The sequence below is a fragment of the Macaca mulatta genome, chromosome 13, assembly GCF_049350105.2.
Source record: "Macaca mulatta isolate MMU2019108-1 chromosome 13, T2T-MMU8v2.0, whole genome shotgun sequence".
NCBI lineage: Eukaryota > Metazoa > Chordata > Mammalia > Primates > Cercopithecidae > Macaca > Macaca mulatta.
In genome coordinates, this window is record NC_133418.1 from 97,681,137 (window position 1) to 97,703,555 (window position 22,419).

Below are 22,419 nucleotides of genomic sequence, written 5' to 3' on the forward strand. Positions count from 1 at the left end.
AGACCATCCTGGCTAACACAGTGAAAACCCGTCTCTACTAAAAATATAAAAAATTAGCCAGGTGTGGTGGTGGACACCTGTAGTCCCAGCTACTCCAGAGGCTGAGGCAGGAGAATGGTGTGAACCTAGGAGGCGGAGCTTGCAGTGAGCCGAGATCCTGCCACTGCACTCCAGCCTGGATGACAGAGTGAGACCTCCGTCTCAAAAAAAAAAAAATTTTTTTAGAGATGGAGGTCTCACTGTCACCCAGGCTAGTCTCAAACTCCAGGCCTTATCCTCCTGCCTCAGCCTCCCTAGTCACTGGGTTTACAGGTTCCAGCCACCATGCCCAGCCATCTGTTAAATGTTCTATTTTATATATATATAATATATATAATATATTTTTTATATGTTATATATATTTTATATATATATATATTTGAGATAAGGTCTCACTCTGTCTCCCAGGCTGGAGTGCAGTGGCTCAATCTCAGCTCACTGCATCCTCGACCTTCCAGGCTCAGGTGATCCTCCCACCTCAGCCTCCCAGGTAGCTGGGACTACAGGTGCATGCCACCACGTCCAGCTAATTTTTTGCATTTTTTTTGTAGACGGGGTTTCAACATTTCCCCAGGCTGGTCTCCAGTTCCTGGGCTCAAGTGATCCTCCCACCTCAGCCTCCCAAAGAGTCGGGATTACTGGCGTGAGCCACCACACCCAGCTACATGGTTGTTTTTTGGTATTCTATTATTGTTTGGTTTTTTAAATTTTTCATCTTGTTTTAAAAAGCATTTGATTCATAGTGACTTCCAATTATTTAATAATTCCAATATCTCAGTTCCTTTTGGGGGTGTCCTAAATCTGTAATTTTTATGTCTGCTGACTTCACTCATGGATTACGTTTCTCTGTGCACCTTCAATTGTGAGCCAATATTTTGTTGATATTAATTAATCTAGGGAATACCTACAGGCCTAAACTGAGCATATTCTCCTCCAGGCAGTATTTGCATTTGCCTCTGTTGAAAGCCAGGTGGCGCAATTTACTGCTTTAGCGCCTAGGATCCTTGTTTAACCAGCAGTCTCCGGAACTTTTTGCCCTGTTGCCCAGGCTGGAGTGCAATGACGTTATCTCAGCTCACTGCAACCTCCACTTCCCAGGTTCAAGCGATTCTCCTGCCTCAGCCTCCTGAGTAGCTGGGATTACAGGGCCTGCAACCACGCCCAGCTAATTTTTGGTATCTTTGGTAGAGACAGGGTTTCACCACGTTGGCCAGGCTGGTCTCAAACTCCTGACCTAGTGATCTGCCCGCCTCAGCCTCCCAAAGTGTTGAGATTACAGGCGTGAGCCACAGCACCCAGCCAGGTCTCTGGAATCTTAGCTGCAGGTACCCCTCTTTTAGGGGTTTGGAGGAATAGTCTGGTCTCTAGCTCAGTGACATTGCCAGCACTGGTCCTCTGGGAAATGCTGCCTTTTCTGTGCTTGCCACTCAGCGTTCTGCTTTCAGCTCAGCCTTTTCTTTTTGCCCCTCCCCACCCCCACTGATTTCCTTTGCTTCTATGTACCAAGCAATATAATTTGAAAATTCTGTTTTACACAGAATCTAGTTGTGTGATAGTGAGAGGACCCTGCGAGTATCTAGCCCACCATACTGAAGTCTGTGCTTTCATCCATTATCGAATTTTATCCTTATAGCTACTTTCACAAGTAGGCATTTTCACCCTCATTTTACACATGAGGAAAGTGAGGGCCACAAAGGTCTAGTAACATACCTAGGTCACATACCGAGTCAAGCACAGAGCTAGGACTTTCACCCCAATCTGCTTGACTTTTATTATTTTATTTTATTTTCGAGACAGAGTTTCGCTCTTTTTGCCTAGGCTGGACTGCAATGGCGCAATCTCGGCTCACTGTAACCTCCGCCTCCAGAGTTCAAGTGATTCTCCTGCCTCAGCCTCCCGAGTAGCTGGGATTACAGGCGCCCGCCACCATGCCAGCTAATTTTGTATTTTTACTAGAGAAAGGGTTTCACCATGTTGGCCAGGCTGGTCTGGAACTCCTGACCTCAGGTGATCCACTCACCTTGGCCTCCCAAAGTGCTGGGATTACAGGCATGAGCCACCGCGCCTGGCTTAATCCACTTGATCTTATTTTTATTTATTTATTTATTTTATTTATTATTATTATTATTTTTAGACAGAGTCTTGCTCTGTCGCCCAGACTGGAGTGCAGTGGCGCGATCTCGGCTCACTGCAAGCTCCACCTCCCAGGTTCAAACAATTCTTCTGCCTCAGCCTCCCGAGTAGCTGGGACTACAGGCACCCACCACCACACCTGGCTAATTTTTTGTATTTTTAGTAGAGACGGGGTTTCACCACGTTAACCAGGATGGTCCCGATCTCCTGACCTCGTGATCCACCTGCTTCGGCCTCCCAAAGTGCTGGGATTACAGGCGTGAGCCACCGCGCCTGGGCTATTTATTTATTTTTAGACGGAGTTTTGCTCTTGTTGCCCAGGCCGGAATGCAATAGCGTGATCTCAGCTTACTGCAACCTCCACCTCCCAGGTTCAAGCAATTCTCCTGTCTCAGCCTCCCAAGTAGCTGAGATTACAGGCACATGCCACCACGCCTGGCTAATTTTTGTATTTTTAGTAGAGACGGGGTTTCATCATGTTGGTCAGGCTGGTCTCTAACTCTCGACCGCAGGTGATCCGCCCGCCTCCGCCTCTCAAAGTGCTGTGATTATAGGCGTGAGCCACCGCGCCCAGCCTGCTTGACTTTAAAACTAAGTGGAGCAACACTTTGGGAGGCTGAGGTGTCAGGGGCGTTTGAACCAGAGCAACTCCATCTTGAATAGGGGCTGGGTAAAATGAGGCTGAGACCTACTGGGCTGCATTCCCAAATGGTTAAGGCATTCTAAGTCATAGGATGAGATAGGAGATCGGCACAAGATACAGGTCATACAGACCTTGCTGATAAAACAGGTTGCAGTAAGGAAGCCGGCCAAAACCCACCAAAACCAAGACGCCAATGAGAGTGACCTCTGGGGGTCCTCACTGCTACACTCCCATTAGCACCATGACAATTTACTAATGCCAAGGCAATGTCAGGAAGTTACCCTATACATTCTAAAAAGGGAAGGCATGAATAATGTACCTCTTGTTTAGCATATCATCAAGAAATAACCACAAAAATGGGCAAACAGGCTGGACCCGGTAGCTCATGCCTATAATCCCAGCACTTTGGGAAGCCGAGGAGGGTGGATCACCTGAGTTCAGGAGTTTGAGACCAGCCTGGCCAACATGGTAAAACCCTGTCGCTACTAAAAATACAAAAATTAGCCAGGCATGGTGGCGGGTGCCTGTAATCCCAGCTACTCAGGAGGCTGAAGCAGGAGAATCACTTGAACCTGGGAGGCGGAGGTTGTAGTGAGCTGAGATTGCACCATTGCACTCCAGCCTGGGTGACAAGAGTGAAACTCTGTCTAAAACAAAAGGGCAACCAGCAGCCCTAGGGGCTGGTCTGTCTATGGAGTGGCCATTGTCTTATTCCTTTTTTTTTTTTTTTTTTTTTGAGACGGAGTCTCGCTCTGTCGCCCAGGCTGGAGTGCAGTGGCCAGATCTCAGCTCACTGCAAGCTCCGCCTCCCGGGTTTACGGCATTCTCCTGCCTCAGCCTCCCGAGTAGCTGGGACAACAGGCGCCCGCCACCTCGCCCGGCTAGTTTTTTTGTATTTTTTTTAGTAGAGACGGGGTTGCACCATGTTAGCCAGGATGGTCTCGATCTCCTGACCTCGTGATCCACCGGTCTCGGCCTCCCAAAGTGCTGGGATTACAGGCTTGAGCCACTGCGCCCGGCCATTATTCCTTTACTTTCCTAATAAACTTGCTTTCATTTTACTCTATGGACTAGCCCTGAATTCTTTCTTTTTTTTTTTTTTTTTTTTTTTTGAGACGGAGTCTCGCTCTGCCGCCCAGGCTGGAGTGCAGTGGCCAGATCTCGGCTCACTGCAAGCTCCACATCCCGGCTTCACGCCATTCTCCTGCCTCAGCCTCCCGAGTATCTGGGACTACAGGCGCCCGCCACCTCGCCCGGCTAGTTTTTTGTATTTTTTAGTAGAGATGGGGTTTCACCGTGTCAGCCAGGATGGTCTCGATCTCCTGACCTCATGATCCGCCCGTCTCGGCCTCCCAAAGTGCTGGGATTACAGGCTTGAGCCACCGCGCCTGGCCCCTGAATTCTTTCTTGCACGAGATCCAATAACCCTGTCTTGGGGTCTGAATCAAGACCTCTTTCCTCTAACAGAGGCAGGAGGATGGCTTGAGCCCAGGAATTCAAAACAAGCCTGGGCAACACAGTGAGATCTTGTCTCTTTTTAATATTTTATTTTTGTTTCTGAGACAAGGTCTCACTCTACCACCCAGGCTGGAGTGCAGTGGTTCAATCACGGCTCACTGCAGCCTCAACCTCCTGGGCTCAAGTGATCCTCTCACCTCAGCCTCCTGAGTAGCTGGGACTACAGGCATGCTACCATGCCCAGCTAATTTTTTGTAGAGACAAGGGTCTCACTGTGTTACACAGCCCAGGCTGGTCTTGAACTCCTGGACTCAAACAATCCCCTGCCTCCTTCTTCGAAAGTATTATTAGTACCACTACTACTACTACTATTTATTACTAGTAGTATCCTCCTAAAGGATTACAAGTGTGAGCCACTGTGCCCTGCCTGAGACCCTGTCTCTATGTAAAAATGAAAAAATTAGGGTCGGGCGTGGGCGTTCACGCCTGGAATCCCAGCATTTGGGAGGCCAAGGTGGTTCGATCACCTGAGGTCAGGAGTTTGAGACCAGCCTGGCCAACGTGGTGAAGCCCCATCTCTACTAAAAATACAAAAAATTAGCTGAACATGGTGGTAGACACCTATAATCCCAGCTACTCAGGAGGCTGAGGCAGGAGAATCGCTTGAACCCAGGAGGCAGAGGTTACAGTGAGCCGAGATTGCGCCACTGCACTCCAGCCTGGGCAACAAGAGCGAAACTCTGTCTCAAATAAATAAATAAATAAGCTGGGCATGGCGGCACATGCCTGTAGTTCCAGCTACTCGGGAGACTGAGGTGGTAGGGATCACGTGAGCCCAGGAGTTCAAGGCTGCTGCAGTGAATCACAATCATAGCAGTGCATCCCAGCCTGGGCGACAGAGATCCCCACATCTTTTCAAAAATAAATGAATGGAACTGGGCACAGTGGCTCACGCCTGTAATTCCAGCACGTTGGGAGGCCAAGGTGGGCAGATCACATGAAGCCAGGAATCAAAAACAAAAAACCAAAAAAACAAAAAAACAAAAAAACTGGGCGTGGTGGCACACACCTGTAATCCCAGGTACATGGAAGGCTGAGGCATAAGAACGGCTTGAACCCGGGAGGCTGAGGTTGCTATGAGCCAAGATTGCACCACTGCACTCCAGCCTGGGTGACAGTGCGAGACTCCATCTCAAAATAGATAGATAGATAGATAGATAGATAGATAGATAGATAGATAGATAGATAATAGATAGGGCTGAGTGCAGTGGCTCACATCTATAATCTTAGTGTTCTGGGAGGCTAAGACGGGAGGATCACTTGAGCTCAGGAGATCAAGGCTGCAGTAAGTTCTGTTTGTGCCACTGCACTCCAGCCTGGGCAACAGAGTGAGATCCTGTCTCTAAATAAATAAAGAAATAAACAAAAGATAAGTGGAATAAGAGGCTGACATTGAGACCCTGTCCTAAGCCCCCATCTCCCACACATCTACTCCCTCCCCTGTTTGATACCTTCTGGCGTTTGTAAATGGTGGGCAGTGGGGCCACCTCACAGTCCTTGTGGGCACCGAAGACCTTGCAGAGAGAGCAGGTGGGCACCTCACAGCTCAGGCAGTAGATATTGATCTTCTCCTCTTCATGCTCCTCGCACATGAGGTGCTGCTCAGCCTTGGAGTGCAGCGGCCTAGAGAGGAGTGGGCAGGGGGAGGTGGACCTTAAGCATGAAGGGTCCTAGGAACACCTTCTCTTCAGCCTCCACCAACTACCACCCCTTCTCCACCCCTGCAGCTAGTGCTGTGGCTGAACTGGTGAGTACTTCCACAGAGCTCTGAGTTTGGGGAATAGAAGGAGCTAAGAGATAGAGAAGGCCTGGATCCAAGAATAGTCCGTATTTCAGGGGGCAGGGAAGTCCCACAGGACAGGAAGTCTTGGAGGGTTGGCGAGGATCTTGCTGGTGGACTGCCAGCCTCTCCCAGGAGGAGAGGGTAGGAGTGAAGTACTGGCTAGGGAATCAGGGACTGCCCTCTCTGGGAGGCCTGAGGCAATCCCTCTCCGGATCCAGTCCTATTGTCTCTAGACAGAACAGGTGGGTTGACGGTTTCAGTCTCTCCCTTCTGGCTCTGATGGGTTCCTTGGCTGTGTCCCAAGCCCTGACATTTAGAGAGGCAAGAGACCCTGGCAGCTCACCTGGACGACTCCTGCTTGTAAATGTCAATAATGTTCTCCACTAGCAGGTTTCGCTGCAGGCCGTAGACACCATGTCTGTCCAGGACAACCTCATGCCTGCAAGATGGGCAGCGGAAACGGCCTCCTGAAGACACAGTGGTGGAGCCCCGGGACTGCCACAGAGGATTCGAGGCCTGCAGGGACAGATGGCTTGAGAGAACAGGCACGGGGAGGCATGAAGGGACTCGGAGGAGGCAGGGGGAAAGGGATTGGGGGCTAGGGAGTAGGAATATGATAGAGGGGAAGATGTCAGCTCTTCTCTGTGGCTGGATCCACCTCTGAGAGCAGCGCAGGGTGTACGGCTATGGAGACCCTGCTTCCCACCTTTGCCTCATTACTCAGCCCACCTCCTAGAGTGCCCCTGCATCTAGAGACCAGCTTTGGTAAAGGTGTAGTCAGGCTGGGATCTCTCCAAAGGGGCCCAGCTTGGAGCTGTGGGGAGACATTGGCCTTGGCAATAAGGCTGAGGCAGGAAATGGACTCTGAGTGGTGCGGCCAGTGTCTTCCAGTCTGGGGCCCTCTTGAGCCACATCTGGGGGGAGATTCTCTGCAGTCCTGGGGAGGGGTACAGCAGACACAAGTGCTCAACAATGGGGCTCACAAACAGTAACTAGCCAGGTAATTCTCTGATGCTTTTTTTTTTTTTTTTTGAGACAGGGTCTCTCTCTGATGCCCAGACTGGAGTACAGTGGTGGGATCACAGCTCACTGCAGCCTCAACCTCCTGGGCTCAAGCAATCCTCCCATCTCAGCCTTTTGAGTAGCTGGGACTACAGGTATGTACCACCATGCTCAGATAATTTTTTTAATTTTTAGTAGAGATGAAGTATCACTATGTTGCCCAGGCTGGTCTTAAACTCCTGACCTCAAGCGACCCTCCCGCCTTGGCCTCCCAAATTGCTGAGATTATAGGCATGAGCCACCATGCCCAACCTCTTAACTATATAAATTTAGGCAGGTATTCAACCTCTGTAAAGCTGAGGATAAAATTAGATTATTCATTTATAGTGTGCCAGGTAGTTGCTAGACTCTGAGTTAAAGATACAAGGAAAATGCATCCTGCTCTAAGGACAAGCACCCAACAACTGCATCCAGCAGGATGGGTGTTGTGACAGGGGTAAGTTCAGAAGGAGGACTTAACAGACACCCATCACTTCCTCCCGCTTACATCTCTTTCCTAGAGAAGTTGCTCCATCCTCTCCTAGAAGACAGATCCGTGCCACAGATGACTGATTCAGAGCTAAGGAGGTGATCACCTGACCCAAGCAGAACCAATTAAATGTTCTCTCCTAAGAATCTGCACTTGAGACTCAGGGGCTTAGCTGGCTGCACCATGTGTTGCTTACGAACTGAACAGACCTGTGGAATTGGGCTAAGAGCTGACATCATGGCCACCCTGGAAAGTGTGAGGGGTCATAAACTCTGAACAGAGAAGGCTGGTCTACAGAGAAAAGAGTCTATGCGTGGGGAGATGCAGAGATGAAAGACTGGCAGACACTGCTTATTGTTCCCGGACGTTCACCACCTTTTCTTCTTTAATAATAAGGGCGCTGAGTTTTAACAAGACACATGGTATAAAGGGCTGGGTGTGGTGGCTCACACCTGTAGTCCCAGCACTTTGGGAGGCCGAGGTGGGCAGATCACTTGAGCTCAGGAGTTTGAGACCAGCCTGGGCAACATAGCAAGAACTCATCTTTACTAAAAATAAAAAAATTAGCTGGGCACGGTGGTACACACCTGTAGTCCCAGCCACTCAGGAGGCTGAGGCAGGAGAATTGCTTGAAACCAGAAGACGGAGGCTGCAGTGAGCTGAGATAGTACCACTGCACTCCAGTCTGAGCAACAGAGGCAGACTCCATCTCAAAAAAACAAACAAACGAAAACCGTGAATCTAAGCCTCCCTTCCAACTGGGTGTGGCCAGTTGGCTGTGCTCTGGAATGTATATGCAAATGTTTCGTGTAATTTGTAGGAAATTGCATAAACCGTCTTTCAAGGGAGGGGCATGCCCTGCTCCTCCCCTTTTCTCCTGCCTGCTGACTGGAAAGAAGATGGGATGGCTCAAGTTGAAGCAGCCATCTTGAGTCATGAAGTGGTAGCCACATGTTGAAAATGGTAACGAGATGAAAGGAGCAGGTCTCTGATGGGGCAGTCCTGGACTGTCCACCCATACTTTCGCTTGAGAATAAAGCAAATTTTTACCCTGTTTAAGCCACTGTTATTTTGGTGTTTCTGCCACTCATAACAGAACCTAATCCTAACTGGCTGGAAGACCATGCATTCCTAGAGAATAATGGAGACAGTGGTCACCTATGACCTAGCATATTGAGATGCACTTCCTACAACTGGGATGCATGAAATTCTCCAAACCCTTATACCACACACCAACCAGAAGACAGTTTGGAAGGCCCCTTGCATGTGTGCAGCAACACCCCACCACGCACAGAGTCAGCCAAGTCAAGGGTCTTATTTGATCCTTTGGTAGCAAGGGCTGTAGGCAAGGCAGGAAATGTGGACCCATTGTGAAGTGAGCAGCTTATCTTGGGGAGAGTAACAGGTATGTGCCATAAATACCACATCTTTCTTGGGATTTCTTGAGAATCATGTTAACCTTTAGCCCATCATAAACCTGGGCAGATTAGTTTGAGATAATTCAAGGCATGTTTGTACATCTGCCTTGTCAGTAGCTAGAAATGTATGAATATTGTTGAGTTTAGTTTAGGGAGTGCGTTAAAGTGTGTAATCACTTGCCTTTTGTTTGCTTAATACAATTACTTTTCAATATTTAGAATCCAAGTGAGGAAAGAGGTGTTGGGAGAACTCTAAGGCTGTAGGCTCCTGTCTTTCTTATCTTTGATTTGCTGATGGTAAGCATATAGAGGTACTTGAATGGGAGGAAGGGGGACCTATATCCCACAGCAAAGATAAACTCGTGGGCAGCCTCTCTCCCCAACCTCCATCCCTCACTGCACCCTTCCTCTTCCTGAGCCACAAAGGCAGGGATACTCATTACTTAACATGCAACAAATGTTCTGAGGCCAGGCGCGCTGGCTCACGCCTGTAATCCCAGCACTTTGGGAGGCCGAGGCGGGTGGATGATGAGGTCAAGAGTTCGAGACCAGCCTGGCCAACATGGTGAAATCCCATCTCTACTAAAAATACAAAAATTAGCTGGGTGCAGTGGCAGACGCCTGTTATCCCAGCTACTCGGGAGGCTGAGGCAAGAGAATCACTTGAACCCGGGAGGTGGAGGTTGCAGTGAGCCGAGATCGTGCCATTGTACTCCAGCCTGGGCGACAAGAGTGAAACTGCATCTCAAAAAAAAAAAAAATGTTTTGAGGGCTTATTATGTGTAAAGCATTGTGTCACGGGTTTTCCAGACATTATTGAATTTATTCCTCCAGAACTTCTACTAAAGACGGTTGAGGATCCCTCCAGGATCCCAGCTACTCGAGAGGCTGAGGCAGGAGAATTGCTCAAACCCGAGAGTCGAACCCAGCAGGCAGAGGTTGCAATGAGCTGAGATTGCACCACTGCACTCCAGCCTGGGCAACAGAGCAGGGCTCTGTCTCAAAAAAAAAAAAAAGATGGTCGAGGAGATGAACAATCATCCCTAACTTAGACTACAAGAAATAGAATAATAATGGCTAACAACTATTGAGCCAGGATTTGCTCTAAGTCTTTCATTTATATTAGTTCATTTAATCATATCAACCCTGAAGAAGGTAGTACTCTTTTTTTTTTTTTTTTTTTTTTTTGAGTCAGAGTCTTGCTCTGTCGCCCAGGCCGGAGTGCAGTGGCGCAATCTCAGCTCACTTCAACCTCCATCTCCCAGGTTTAAGCAATTCCCCTTCCTCAGCCTCCCGAGTAGCTGGGACTACAGGCACCTGCCACCACGCCCAGCTATTTTTTTGTATTTTAGTGGAGACAGGGTTTCACCATGTTAGCCAGGATGGTCTCAATCTCCTGACCTCGTGATCCACCCGCTTTGGCCTCCCAAAGTGCTGGGATTACAGGCGTGAGCCACTGTGCCTGACCCTGAAGTAGGTAATACTCTTAGCCCCATTTCAAGGATGAGGAAATTGTGTCCCAGTGAAATTAAATAAATTGTACATGGTCGTGAGCTAATAGGTGGCAAAGCCAATACTGGAACTTAGGCACTCTTGACTCCAGAGCCTGTCCTAATAATCATTGTGTTCCATTGTCAGACACAATACAACTTAGGCCAGGCTGTGCATGGTGGCTCACGCCTGTAATCCCAACACTTTGGGAGGTCAAGGCAGCAGGATGGCTTGAGTGCAGGAGTTCAAGACTAGCCTGGGCAGTACAGTGAAACCCCATCTCCACAAAAATAGAAAAAGTAAGGTGGCTCATGCCTTTAGTCCCAGGCACGTGGGAGACTGAGGTGGGAGGATCACTTGAGCCCAGGAAGTCAAGGCTGCAGTGAGCTGTGATCACGCCACTGCACTACAGCGTGGGTGACAGAGTGAGACCTGTCTCAAAAACAAAACAAACAAACAAAAAACAAAACAAAAAATCCCTTAGAGCTAATATTCATTTCTCTGAGTCTCAGGCAGAGGCAGTTTGTTGTTGTTGTTGTTGTTTTTGAGACAGAGTCTCACTCTGTTGCCGGGCTGGAGTGCAGTGGCAGGATCTCGGCTCACTGCCACTTCCACCTCCCGGGTTCAAGTGATTCTCCTGCCTCAGCCTCCTGAGTAGCTGGGATTACAGGTGACTGCCACCATGCCCAGCTAATTTTTTGTATTTTTAGTAAAGACCGGGTTTCCCCATGTTGGCCAAGCTGGTCTCGAAATCCTGACCTCAGGTGATCCGCCCACCTCAGACTTCCAAAGTGCTGGGATTACAAGTGTGAGCCACCACGCCTGGCTGGTGTTTGTTTGTTTGTTTGTTTTTGTTTTTTTAAAATTTTTTAAAGTAAAACAAGTAAAAGGGTAATGAAGGAACAAACCTCAAACCTTCACAGAGGAAAGAAACTACAGCCTGAAAACCAACTATGCAACGGTAGGCTAAAGCTATTTAAGCAAAGATCAACAAAAGATGACTCATCAAATTAAAACACTGTGTGCCATGGTTGCTTTCAACCAGAATGACCTGTTTGTCTGTGAAATGGAGAGGAAATAGCTCAAGTCTCAGGGGAGACCTCCTCCCATGGACCTGTGTGTGCCTCTATGGTAGATAAGTCACCGGATTCTGCGTGAAAAATATTCCGAGACAACATAACCAAACTGAGACACTCAACTACCTATTAATTCAGGTCATACCCCTCTATTCACCAAAGAAGGCACAGAACTAAAGAGAGATTGCAAACCAATGACAACATCCAACCAGGCAGCTTATATTTAAGAGGTCAGTGAAAGAAAGCCAAGATAAACACAGTGGGTTGAGTCAAGAATTCACCTTCAGCTCCAGATAAAAGTACCCTGATGAAAGAGGAGTGATAAGCAGACAGAATCCAACAAAAGATGCAAACCAGATAATACAAAAATAAAAGAAAAAAGAAAACTTGACAAACAAGGGACAGATACTCCAAGAATCAATGCCATTTTGATATACCATTTTAAAAGAAATAACAAAAACAAAGAGATATAAGTGATGAAAGCTGGAGAATGAAAGAGAGCTGGCAGAATTAAGGAAAGAAATCAAGTACCTATCAACAAAGAAAAAAATACACATTTGACACAGTAGAATGGATGATGCTGATAAAAGTCACATAGATTACAACAGAAATTATCAGCTAAAAGTAACTAGATCTGCAGCCTGTAACATGGATAAACCCTGAAGACATTATGCTAAGCAAAATAAGCCAGATACAAAAGGACAAATATTGTATGATTCCTCTTAAATGAGGCACCTGGCATAGGATGGATGGTGTTTGCCGGTTGCTGGAAGGAGGCGGAGTAGGAAGGTATTGTTTAAGGGGTGTGGGGTTTCAGTTTGGGGTGGTGATAAAGTTCTGGAGATGGATAGTGGCGACGGTTTTACAACAATGTAAATGTACTTAATGCCATTGAACTGTGCATTTAAAAAATGGTTAAGATGGTACATTTCACTTCATGTGCATTTTACAAAAATAAAAAAAAATTTTTTGAGACAAGATCTCTCTCTCTGTCATCTCAACTTCCTGGGCTCAAGGGATCTTCTCAGCTCAGCCTCCTGAGTAGCAGGGACTGCAGGTGTGCCACCAAGCCCAGCTAATTTTTAAAAAATATTTCTGCAGAGATAGGGTCTTGCTAGGCTGCCCAGGCTGATGTCAAATTCCTGGCCTCAAGCGATCCTCCTACCTCAGCCTTCCAAAGTGCTGCGATTTCAGGGGTGAGCCCCCATGCCAGGTTTACAATTTTTAGAAAGAAAAAATAATCAGGACTTGGGTTATTTTGGCCAATGTCTTCCTTCAAACTCCCGACAGCCAGAACTGAAGGAGGCACACTGACACTACCTCTTCACCACTCTCCTGCCTGCCAAAGCAATTTCTTTAGCAGCTCATCTCATTGGTTAGTCATTGCATTTCTTCTGGAGCCCAGAGGGCTAAGAGGCATCAGTACTCAGGCAGTCCAACCCTAAGTCCTTTGAAGAGTTTCTTTCTTGGGAGAGAGAAATTGGGAGTGTATGAGCTCAGAGGGCAGGGCGGTGGGGAGAGGCTGCACCTCTGCCTTCCTCACTGTCTGGCTCAGGGCTGGTGCCGCTCCCTGCTGCGGACACCACAGTCCAGTATTTTGCATGTAGCCTTTCATCCCCTAGTCCCAGAGTTCCCTCCTGATTCATAAGTCCAGTTCCTCCGGCCATATCCTCTGTGGGGCCTGGCTGGCTTTCTTCTTAACCTCCAGGGCAGCCCTTCCCTTCTGTGATTGCTTCAGCAATGCTAGCCCCCAGCCAAATCCTAACCCCATTTCCTTTGCTAGTCTCTCTGGCCAATATTTACATACATGTGCTTTTTGGCATTAAGACTACATTTGACTTGTAATAAAATAGTAAAGTTTATCCTTTGGACTTTCCAGGGCCTCTGGCTCATATTGCTTAGAGGCCCTCATTGTATTTCCCAAAATATGGCATGATACTGATGATAAGCATGAAGATTGGAGGTGGTATGGGGATGGATGTTCAAGATTTTTTATGTATTAATTCTAATGCATATTAGGAAAAAAAACAGCCCACAAAACTGACAATTTTTCATGGATTTCATTGTGTAGAATACGGATAAAGTAAATATTTAAGGTTTAAAAGTCATTTTTTTTGGTCTGTTTTTGAGACAGGGTTTCACTCCTGCAGCCCAGGCTAAAATGCAGTGGCACAATCTCGGCTCACTGCGACCTCCGCCTTCCAGGCTAAAGTGATTCTCCAGCCTCAGCCTCCTGAGTAGCTGGGACCACAGGCGTTCACCACCACACCTGGCTAATTTCTTTATATTTTAGTAGAGACAGGGTTTCACCATGTTGTCTAGGCTGGTCTCAAACTCCTGAGCTCAAGTGATCCACCTGCCTTGGCCTCCCAAAGTGCTGGGGTTATAGATGTGAGCCACTGCGCCCAGCCTAAAAGTGAGTGTTTTAAAATAGAACTATTAAATTATAGTACAGGTGGTACATAGCTATGGCAAAAATCAGGAAGGCGGGCGGATCACTTGAGGTCAGGAGTTTGAGACCAGCCTGGCCAACATGGTGAGACCCTGTCTGTACTAAAAATACAAAAATTAGCCGGGCATGGTGGCATGCACCTGTAATCCCAGCTACTCGGGAAGCTGAGGTATGAGAATCGCTTGAACCTGGGAGGTGGAGTTTGCAGTGAGCTGAAATGAAGCCACCTCACTCCAGCCTGGGCTACTGAGTGAGATTCTGCCTCAGAAAAAAAAAAAAAAAAAAAAGAGAGAGAGAGAGAGAGATAGGGTCTCGCTATGTTGCTCAGGCTGGCCTCAAACTCCTAGGCTCAAGCGATCCTCCTGCTTCAGCCTCCTGAGTACCTGGGACTGTAGGTGTGTCCCACTGCTCAGGATCCTTTTTAGACATTTCTTCCCAATAGCTCCCATTCCCCCCATTAAATATTAACATCATAGATATACTGTGTATCTGTTTATGTACCACATGCTTATCTACCCTTTACACATAAAAAGAGTAAAATTTGGCCATGTGTGGTGGCTCACACCTGTAATCCCAACACTTTGGGTGGCCGAGGCGGGCGGATCACCTGAGGTCGGCAGTTTTGAGACCAGCCCGACCAACATGGAGAAACCCCGTCTCTACTAAAAATACAAAATTAGCCAGGCACGTGCCTGTAATCCCAGAGACTTGGGAGGCTGAGGCAGGAGAATCGCTTGAACCAGGGAGGTGGAGGTTGCGGAGAGCTGAGATCACGCCATTGCACTCCAGCCTGGGCAACAAGAGCCCCCTTCCAAGAATCAATCTTTTTCCCCTTGAGAGCAATATCGCTCCCATTGAGAATATATGCTGTATTCTAATGCCATCAGTTTCCTTTATAATCATATGTATTATATGGTACACATTTAAAAATATTGTTATTAGAAAGGATTCATAGGTTTCACACACTGACAAATTGGTCCATGGCACACACAAAAAATTACTTCTTACCCTGATTATAAGTCCCTCAATTTTCTCATCACAAATAAGGATTTTATACTCTAAGGGATACATGATAACTTCCTTAATACATCTTCATAGCTGACAGTCTCTACATTAGGCTAAAGATCTTTCAGCTGACTAATATCCAGTTAGAAAAATCCTATCTTCTGCTTCTGTTTATTTTTCAATTTCGAGACTAAGAGATAACTGATTGGTTCTATTATACACATAAATGTCTTGTTCTTTCTTTCAATCTTACATTTATGCAGGGAAACCAGCCCCATAAAGTAAAATTTCATGTGCCAATGATGTGGTGTGTAGAGGAAATTCCATCACTCTAGGAAATGTAACAGAACACCTAGATTTATGTCCCTAGTCTGTCCCTTTGTTTGTGTGACTGTGACCTGTTTCCTGTGTTCTCTTCTGTAAAACGGAGATAATGTCCATTCGATCTAACTCAAATGGAATCATGTTTGTGAAAGTATTCTATAAATTATAAGGCACTGCACAAACACAGAGGACTGTTAACAATCCTAATCTAGACCTTAAAAAGAAATGACCACACAGAACCACTGGGTATGAAATGACTGTTCTTTCTCCACTGTGAAGGATAAGATGGAGTGGAACAAATAAGTGGAATTTAATTCTAGGCTATGTTCAAGGCTGTTGTGTAGAATATATGCCACGAGCTCTCTTTCTCTCTTTTAGGCTTTACGATGCCTGCTATTTCCTTTGTAATGTTCCATAGCATCTAATAGAAACGTTCCGTCTCGAAAGATGCTCTGTAAATGCAGCTAGTCTAGCAAATCCATACTTATGTCAGAATGTTTTCTCTCCTCCCTGGCTATCCAGAGAGGTGCTAATCTGGGACACAGGTTCTGGATGCAAAGGGGGCTTTTTGGAGGCTATTTCCCCCAACCTGAAGGCCTGGCCAATGATGAATGATGGACCGTGTAAGTTCTGTGAGCCAGACACTCAGAATATGCTGGAAAAACCTTGGGAAAATGGCGGGCAGAAGACCAGACATTTGGAGAAAAGCCGAAGAGCCTGAGAAGAATCCAGGTTTTGGTAAAAGCTGAGCTGCAGGTATAAGAGGGACTGTAAATGGAGGGCTAGCTATGGGCGGCAGAACCTAGGGAAGAGTCTGGCCCAAGGGGCTGGTAAACCAAGCCCTACTGCTTGGAAGGAGGAGCGATGAGCAGAAGAGTGGGCCAAATTAGGGCAGTGGGCACAGAATGGAAAGCCCTCAAAAAATGGAAAGCCACAAAAATATCTTTGACTTTGTGAAACCAAATCATTAGAATTGCAAGAGATGTTAAAGGTCAGTTTAAGGCCAGGTGCAGTGGCTCACGCCTATAACCCCAGAGCTTTTGGAGGCTGAACTGAGAGGATCGCTTGAGGCCAGGAGTTTGAGACCAGCCTGGGCAACATAGTAAGACTCTGTCTCTACAAAAACATTTTTTTTTAATTGGCTGGGTGTGGGGGAGCATGCCTGTAGTCCTAGCTACTTGAGAGGCTGAGGCAGGAGGACTGTTTGAGCCCAGGAGTTCAAGGTTACAGTGGGCTATGATCGTGCCACTGCACTCCAGCCTGGGCGACAGACTGAGACCCTGTCTCTGGGGGAAAAAAAAAAATCAGTTTAAAACACCCTTTTCTGCCAGGCACAGTGGCTCATCCCGGCACTCTGGGAGGCTGAGGTGTGAGGATCCCTTGAGTCCAGGAGCTGGAGAACAACCTGGGCAACATAGACCCTTTTCTCTACAAAAAATTACAAAAAAATTAGCCAGGCATAGTGGTGCATGCCTGCTGTCCCAGCTACTTAGGAGGCTGAGGTGGGAGGGATGGCTAGAGCCTGAGAACTCGAGGCTGCAGTGAGCCATCATCACACCACTGCACTTAACCTGGATGATAGAATGAGATCCTGTCTCAAAAATAAATAAATAGGCCAGGCGCGGTGGCTTACGCCTGTAATCCCAGCACTTTGGGAGGCCGAGGCAGGCGGATCACGAGGTCAGGAGATCGAGACCATCCTGGTTAACATGGTGAAACCCCGTCTCTACTAAAAATACAAAAAATTACCCGGGCGTGGTGGCGGGCGCCTGTAGTCCCAGCTACTCAGGAGGCTGAGGCAGGAGAATGGTGTGAATCCGGGAGGTGGAGCTTGCAGTGAGCCGAGATTGCACCACCGCACTCCAGCCTGGGTGACAGAGTGAGACTCCGTCTCAAAAAAAATAAAAATAATAAAAATAAATAAATAAATAAACACCCTTTTCATTTATAGTCATGTAAACAGGCTTGAAGTGATGAAATAGCCTGACTACACTGTGTGGCAAATTAACAAAGAAACCCATCAGAGGAGAATCCAGGAGTGCTAAGCCTCAATCTAGGTTTCCGTTCTCACTAAATCAAGATTCTTCCCTACAGAAGAGCCCTAACCCTGCTACAAATTTAATGCAATTCACAAAATTTTGGTGAACCGATTTCGCATCAGGGAGACCGGCCCAAAGTTGGACTGAAGAAGTCCTGGCGCCTTCAGAATGGGTAGAAGTGGTGGAGGAGGCAGGCTGGGTAGAATCTTCTCTGGCAGGCCTGTAACTGATGACACCTGGTCCTAACAACTAGAGGATAAAGAAATGGAATTTGGGTGGCGCAAAACAAAAGTCATCTCTCTTAGACTGCCCCTTGTTAGAGAAGGAGGCTCCTTTCTTGACAATCCCCCTCTGCAAGTCCCTCTGTAGACAGACATCCTCCAGAAAAGCTGTTCCAGAACAACCTTCTTACAAGGCCTTTTGGTCGTCTGTTAAATTACAACAGGTTGCAGGCTCAAAAACAAGTGCCCACAGTGAAGTGGAGGCAGGTATAAAAATAAACTGAAGGCTTGCTTTAAAGCCGTTTAGGAGTGAATAGAATTTACAAATACAGAAACACATGGGAAGATGTTTGTGTCAAATTCCCACACCAACAGCTTTCCTTTAGTGGAAGTTCTTGGTAGCTGAGTGGGTGCAAGTGTGGGGAAAGGAGGAGGAAGAAATTAGAGGGGGTTAATGTGGTGTCTTGGTGTTTCATTCTGTTTCAATTCAGAGAGAAAGAGTTGTTACAGCTCTAAAAAGAATTACATTAAGATGGCCACTATGTAAAAATGTTTGGGGATATGGGCTTGAATGTAATATGCAAAAATTGCTGGGCTTGGTGGTGTGCACTCCAGAGGCTGAGGCAGGAAGATAACTTGAGCCCAGGAGTTCAAGGTCAGCCTGGGTAACATAGTGTGACACCATCTCAAAAACAAAAAACAAAGTAATATGCAAAAATAAAAATAACTGTATTGGGGAGGTAAGATTATGGATTTCCTCCCAACCCCTTAATACTGTTCAACTAACAGTATTTTCTTTTTTGTAGAGATGAGGTCTCACTATGTTGCCCAGGCTGCTGTCGAATTCCTGGGCTCATCCTCCCAAAGAGTTGGGATTACAGGCGTGAGCCATCTCATGTAGCCACTATTTTAAAATAAATTGTTTTCAAATTTTGCTCCCTGGCTCTCTAGTTAACTCGGTCTTATAAAATCGCAATTCCCCAAAACTCTTGTTTGCTGTCCATCACGGCAGTTTTTAGGACAATAAAACATGGGAAACCATCTAAATGTTTTAGAGGACAGATTAAGTAGACTGTGGTCCAGACATAACAATGAAAACTACACAGCTATTTAAAAAGGAAGACATAAATCTGAATGGTGGATACGGACAATCACCCACAGGGAGCACGTGAACAAAGGCAGGTGGGGGGCGATGGGTCTTGCCTGAGAACATATACACATGCAAACATGTGCCGATTTGTGGAAATTTTCTGGAAGTATTCCCAAGAAAGTTGGTAATAGTTGCTTCTATCTGGTGAAGACAGTTGAGGGTCTGAGGTGAATAGCAGATTTGCTTTTCATGATATGAACCCCTACACTGCTTGAAAACAGTATGTTTACATGTTACAAATTCTAAATGATATACTGGTATCGCTTTGATAACCGTTAACTTTCTAGGCAACACTCTAAGGGTATTCTTCCTAAGTGGTTTGAAGATAGAGGAAAAGTCCTATTCTTTCCAAAAGTCCTATTCTTGCCCCATACTTAGAAAACAGACAATCTGATTATGCCTACAGTTGTCAAAATGTGGAGGCAATGTGTGAAAAAACTAAATCTGCTCATCTTTCCGAGGGAGATCTACTGAGATATATTGAGATATACAGACTTGAGTGCAGCTGAAGAACTGGGTCAGCCTCCCACCAGGCCCTCCCAAATAAGCAGCAAGGGATGAGCTCTTCACTCTTCCTCCTTGGAGGGGCCAGGGCTGCTCTGCACCTCAAACGACACACATCACTCCAGACCCACAGGGCCACCCCAAAGCCCTGGGTATCACGTTATCTCCAAATATTCTGTACAGGGTTTGCCCCAAGCCATTCCAAGGTCTCTCTGAGCCCAGATCAGTATTCCAGAGCTTTCTGGAACTGAAACAGTGTGCTTGGGTAGAAAGGGTTGACTTAAACAAGCATGTCACTTGAACACATTCTAGCCTCCATGTATGGGGACTGCTCCTGGGCCCCTCTGCCAGACGACAGAGGCACCCAGGAATGCTCTTGGACATTCTGACCACTTTTCTATAGGACACGTCACCTTAACTTTCAAAACTTCTCTTTGTTTTCACGCATTTCAAGTTCCAGTGAGAGGATGTTTCACTGTCAGTTCATGAGAAATGATGGCAAAATCTTTCCGCCATTTCCTCCTAGGCATCTCAGCCTGAAGGATGTTCGGAATTCCTCAGACCAAGGAAACACCAAGATGGTGGGCAAAGCATTGCCTCTCATGCAGGACTTCATGCACAGGATGAGGAGGCATAGCATTTGGTCTGGGTCCCCCGAGACGGAAAATCTACTGCCTCTGAGATACTCTGGAGCTGAATAATGGCAGGTTTGGACACATAAAAGAATAGGAGAGGGAATGGGCCTCAATGGGAAGATGGCAGGAGAGACCACAGAGTGCTGGTCTTCAGTGAAGATGACACACAGCAGACATACAAGGGGCGGGTCACAGGGTACATCGTGGGATGGCGGGACCTAGCCAGTCCATTCCTTTCCCAAACAAGCTGCCCCGAGGAACTTAAGAGGGAAGTATTTTCTTGGTTAGGTTAAAAATCCCTTGTGTTTAACACATTTCCTCATCATTTCTGACACTGAAGAATACTTGTTTGGGATGTTCCGTATCACTGACACACATACTAAGCCAGCTCTGGTCTATTCAGGGTTTGTTTTTGTGTTTTTGAGACAGAGTCTTGCTCTGTCACCCAGGTCAGAGTACAATGGCATGATCTCGACTCATGGCAACCTCCGCCTCCTGGGTTCAAGTGATTCTCCTGCCTCAGCCTCCTGAGGAGCTGGGACTACAGGCGCCTGCCACCACGCCTAGCTAATTTTTGTATTTTTGGTAGAGATGGGGTTTCACCATATTGGCCAGGCCGGTCTCGAACTCCTGACCTCGTGATCCGCCGGCCTCGCCTCCCAAAGTGCTGGGATTACAGGCGTGAGCCACCACGCCCGGCCACATTCAGGGCTTTTGCTTAATCGGCAAGGCCGCGTGTGTGTGTGTGCCTTTGCCCCTCACTCTCCCTGATCTCTGTTCCATTTCATAGCCTACTAGAACCTCCCCGGTAGCACAGGAAAAGAAAAAAAAGCCCACTTATAATCCATTCTGGTATATGCAGCTTTTATTTCTAAACCAGTGGCTAAAATGGTATCTGTGAATTTGATTAGCTATGCTTGGCTCCATGACCACAAATAAACCAAAACTGGCTAGACTTCTAAAAGTAAATTTCTTTGCCTTCTCTCTGCTTGTCAAGTGACCTCAATAGCTTTGAACCAGTAGGCCTCTTTACTCAACAATCTGGAGGTAACAGGTATGAACTCAAGTTGGGGAAGAGTTCCCAGTCTCCTGCCCACTGCGTCTAACTCTGTCCCCCACAACGGATGCCCTGAACTTTCCTTAAACACGAATCGTTTTACTGCCATTATGGAGCTTTCTCACAGGGTTGGGTTTTTTCTGTTTGTTTTTTAATGTTTCATTATCTCATTAATCTTTTCTCCGTATTTTCCGCAATGCTCTCAAAGTGTGAAACTCCAAACTGGAATGCAGAGTCTGGCACAGGCTCTTAAAAGACCGGTGTAGGATCCCCTCCCTCCCAGTTTCCACAGGGTCTCCTTTCCTCAGCAGATCCCAGCACTCCAGCTGCCGTCTATGGACAGGCTGTACCTGCCAGCCTGCAGGGCAGCTGCTGACTCATGCTTGCTCTGGGATTTGCTTGGACCCCAGCCCTTCTGCTCTCCAGCCACAACAGCCACCACCTACCTCAGAGAGCACTCTATCCATCACTTTCTGGGGTCTTAGCTCTGACCTGATCAGTCCCCCACAGGTCTGCATTGCTTTACCTGGCCCTGCCCCATCCCTGGCGCCCACCTGGAAGACGTCGTTGGCACACTTGCGGCACAGGTTGTGTTGGCAGGGCAGGATCACCACTGGTTTGGAGAACATCTCCAGGCAGATGGGGCAGATGAGCTGCTTCTCCAGGTTGTCCATGCTGTGTGCATCCCCTAGCAGCGGCTTGAAACCCACGGTGAAGTTCATCCCCTCGGTGGTTGTGCCTACCCTGGCTTGGGTCCTGCTCCTGGCCTTCACTCACTGTCTGTAGACCCTTCCTCACTCAGACGGCCTGTGGATTCCCTTCTGTGGCTCACTCTTGAAATAGCTCTGCTCTCTCTCCTGTCCCTTTAACAACTTGTCTCGTCCCAGATAGCAGTCTTCAGACACTTCTGTCTCCACTTTCTGCTCTGCACCCTCGGCAGGCTCACGTAGTTTTAGCTATCCCTCTCTCTCTGTAAAGTCCTCCTTTTGTTTCCCAAATGACTCTCTCTTGTTCACTCTGTGGGTAGCACTGTTTGTCCCTTACTCCCCAGAGAGGAGATTAATTTTACTGTGGGGGTGGGGAGACAAGGGGCATCTGCATGACATTCCAATTCCCAATTTAGCTCATGTAAGGCGAGCCACAGCTGTCACGGAGTGAGTGACCCTGACTCACTCAGGAATGGGTGACTCCCCTGAGCAAGGGCAGGGGCAAGCACCACTGCTTACGGTGAAAGGTGGGTCAGCAAAGGTGCTGCCCTCTCACTCTGAAGGCTCCTCTGAGCCCAGGACCCCTGCTCTGGCTTGGGCCCTTCTTCCAGGACAGTGACACAGAATCTAAATCTGCCTGTGTGAGAAGCACCCATACATAGCTCAGGGTGGGAGGAAAGATCTTGCCAGACT

At 47.3% G+C, this 22,419-nt stretch overlaps 1 protein-coding gene and 1 long non-coding RNA gene across 9 annotated transcripts in view; one reads left to right on the forward strand and one right to left on the reverse strand.

The window, feature by feature from the left end:
• TRIM54 (tripartite motif containing 54) overlaps positions 1 to 22,355 on the reverse strand; it is a 25,873-nt gene extending 3,518 nt beyond the window's left edge. For 5 of the 8 annotated variants that reach the window (XR_013402383.1, XR_013402384.1, XM_077958344.1 and 2 more), the window contains exons 1-4: positions 21,574 to 22,354; positions 6,460 to 6,632; positions 5,785 to 5,956; positions 5,550 to 5,675 (exon numbers count right to left, since the gene is read on the reverse strand). Coding sequence is in view for 6 of the 8 variants with exons in the window: in XM_077958344.1 (XP_077814470.1) it covers positions 5,550 to 5,675; positions 5,785 to 5,956; positions 6,460 to 6,632; positions 21,574 to 21,741 (639 nt within the window). In the remaining 2 variants the exon portion in view is untranslated. 8 annotated transcript variants of the gene reach the window in all.
• On the forward strand, positions 11,277 to 14,373 carry LOC144333861 (uncharacterized). The gene is made up of 2 exons (XR_013402956.1): positions 11,277 to 13,869; positions 14,115 to 14,373. It is a non-coding gene; the product is annotated as an uncharacterized LOC144333861 (long non-coding RNA).
• Positions 22,356 to 22,419: the final 64 nt, after the last annotated feature.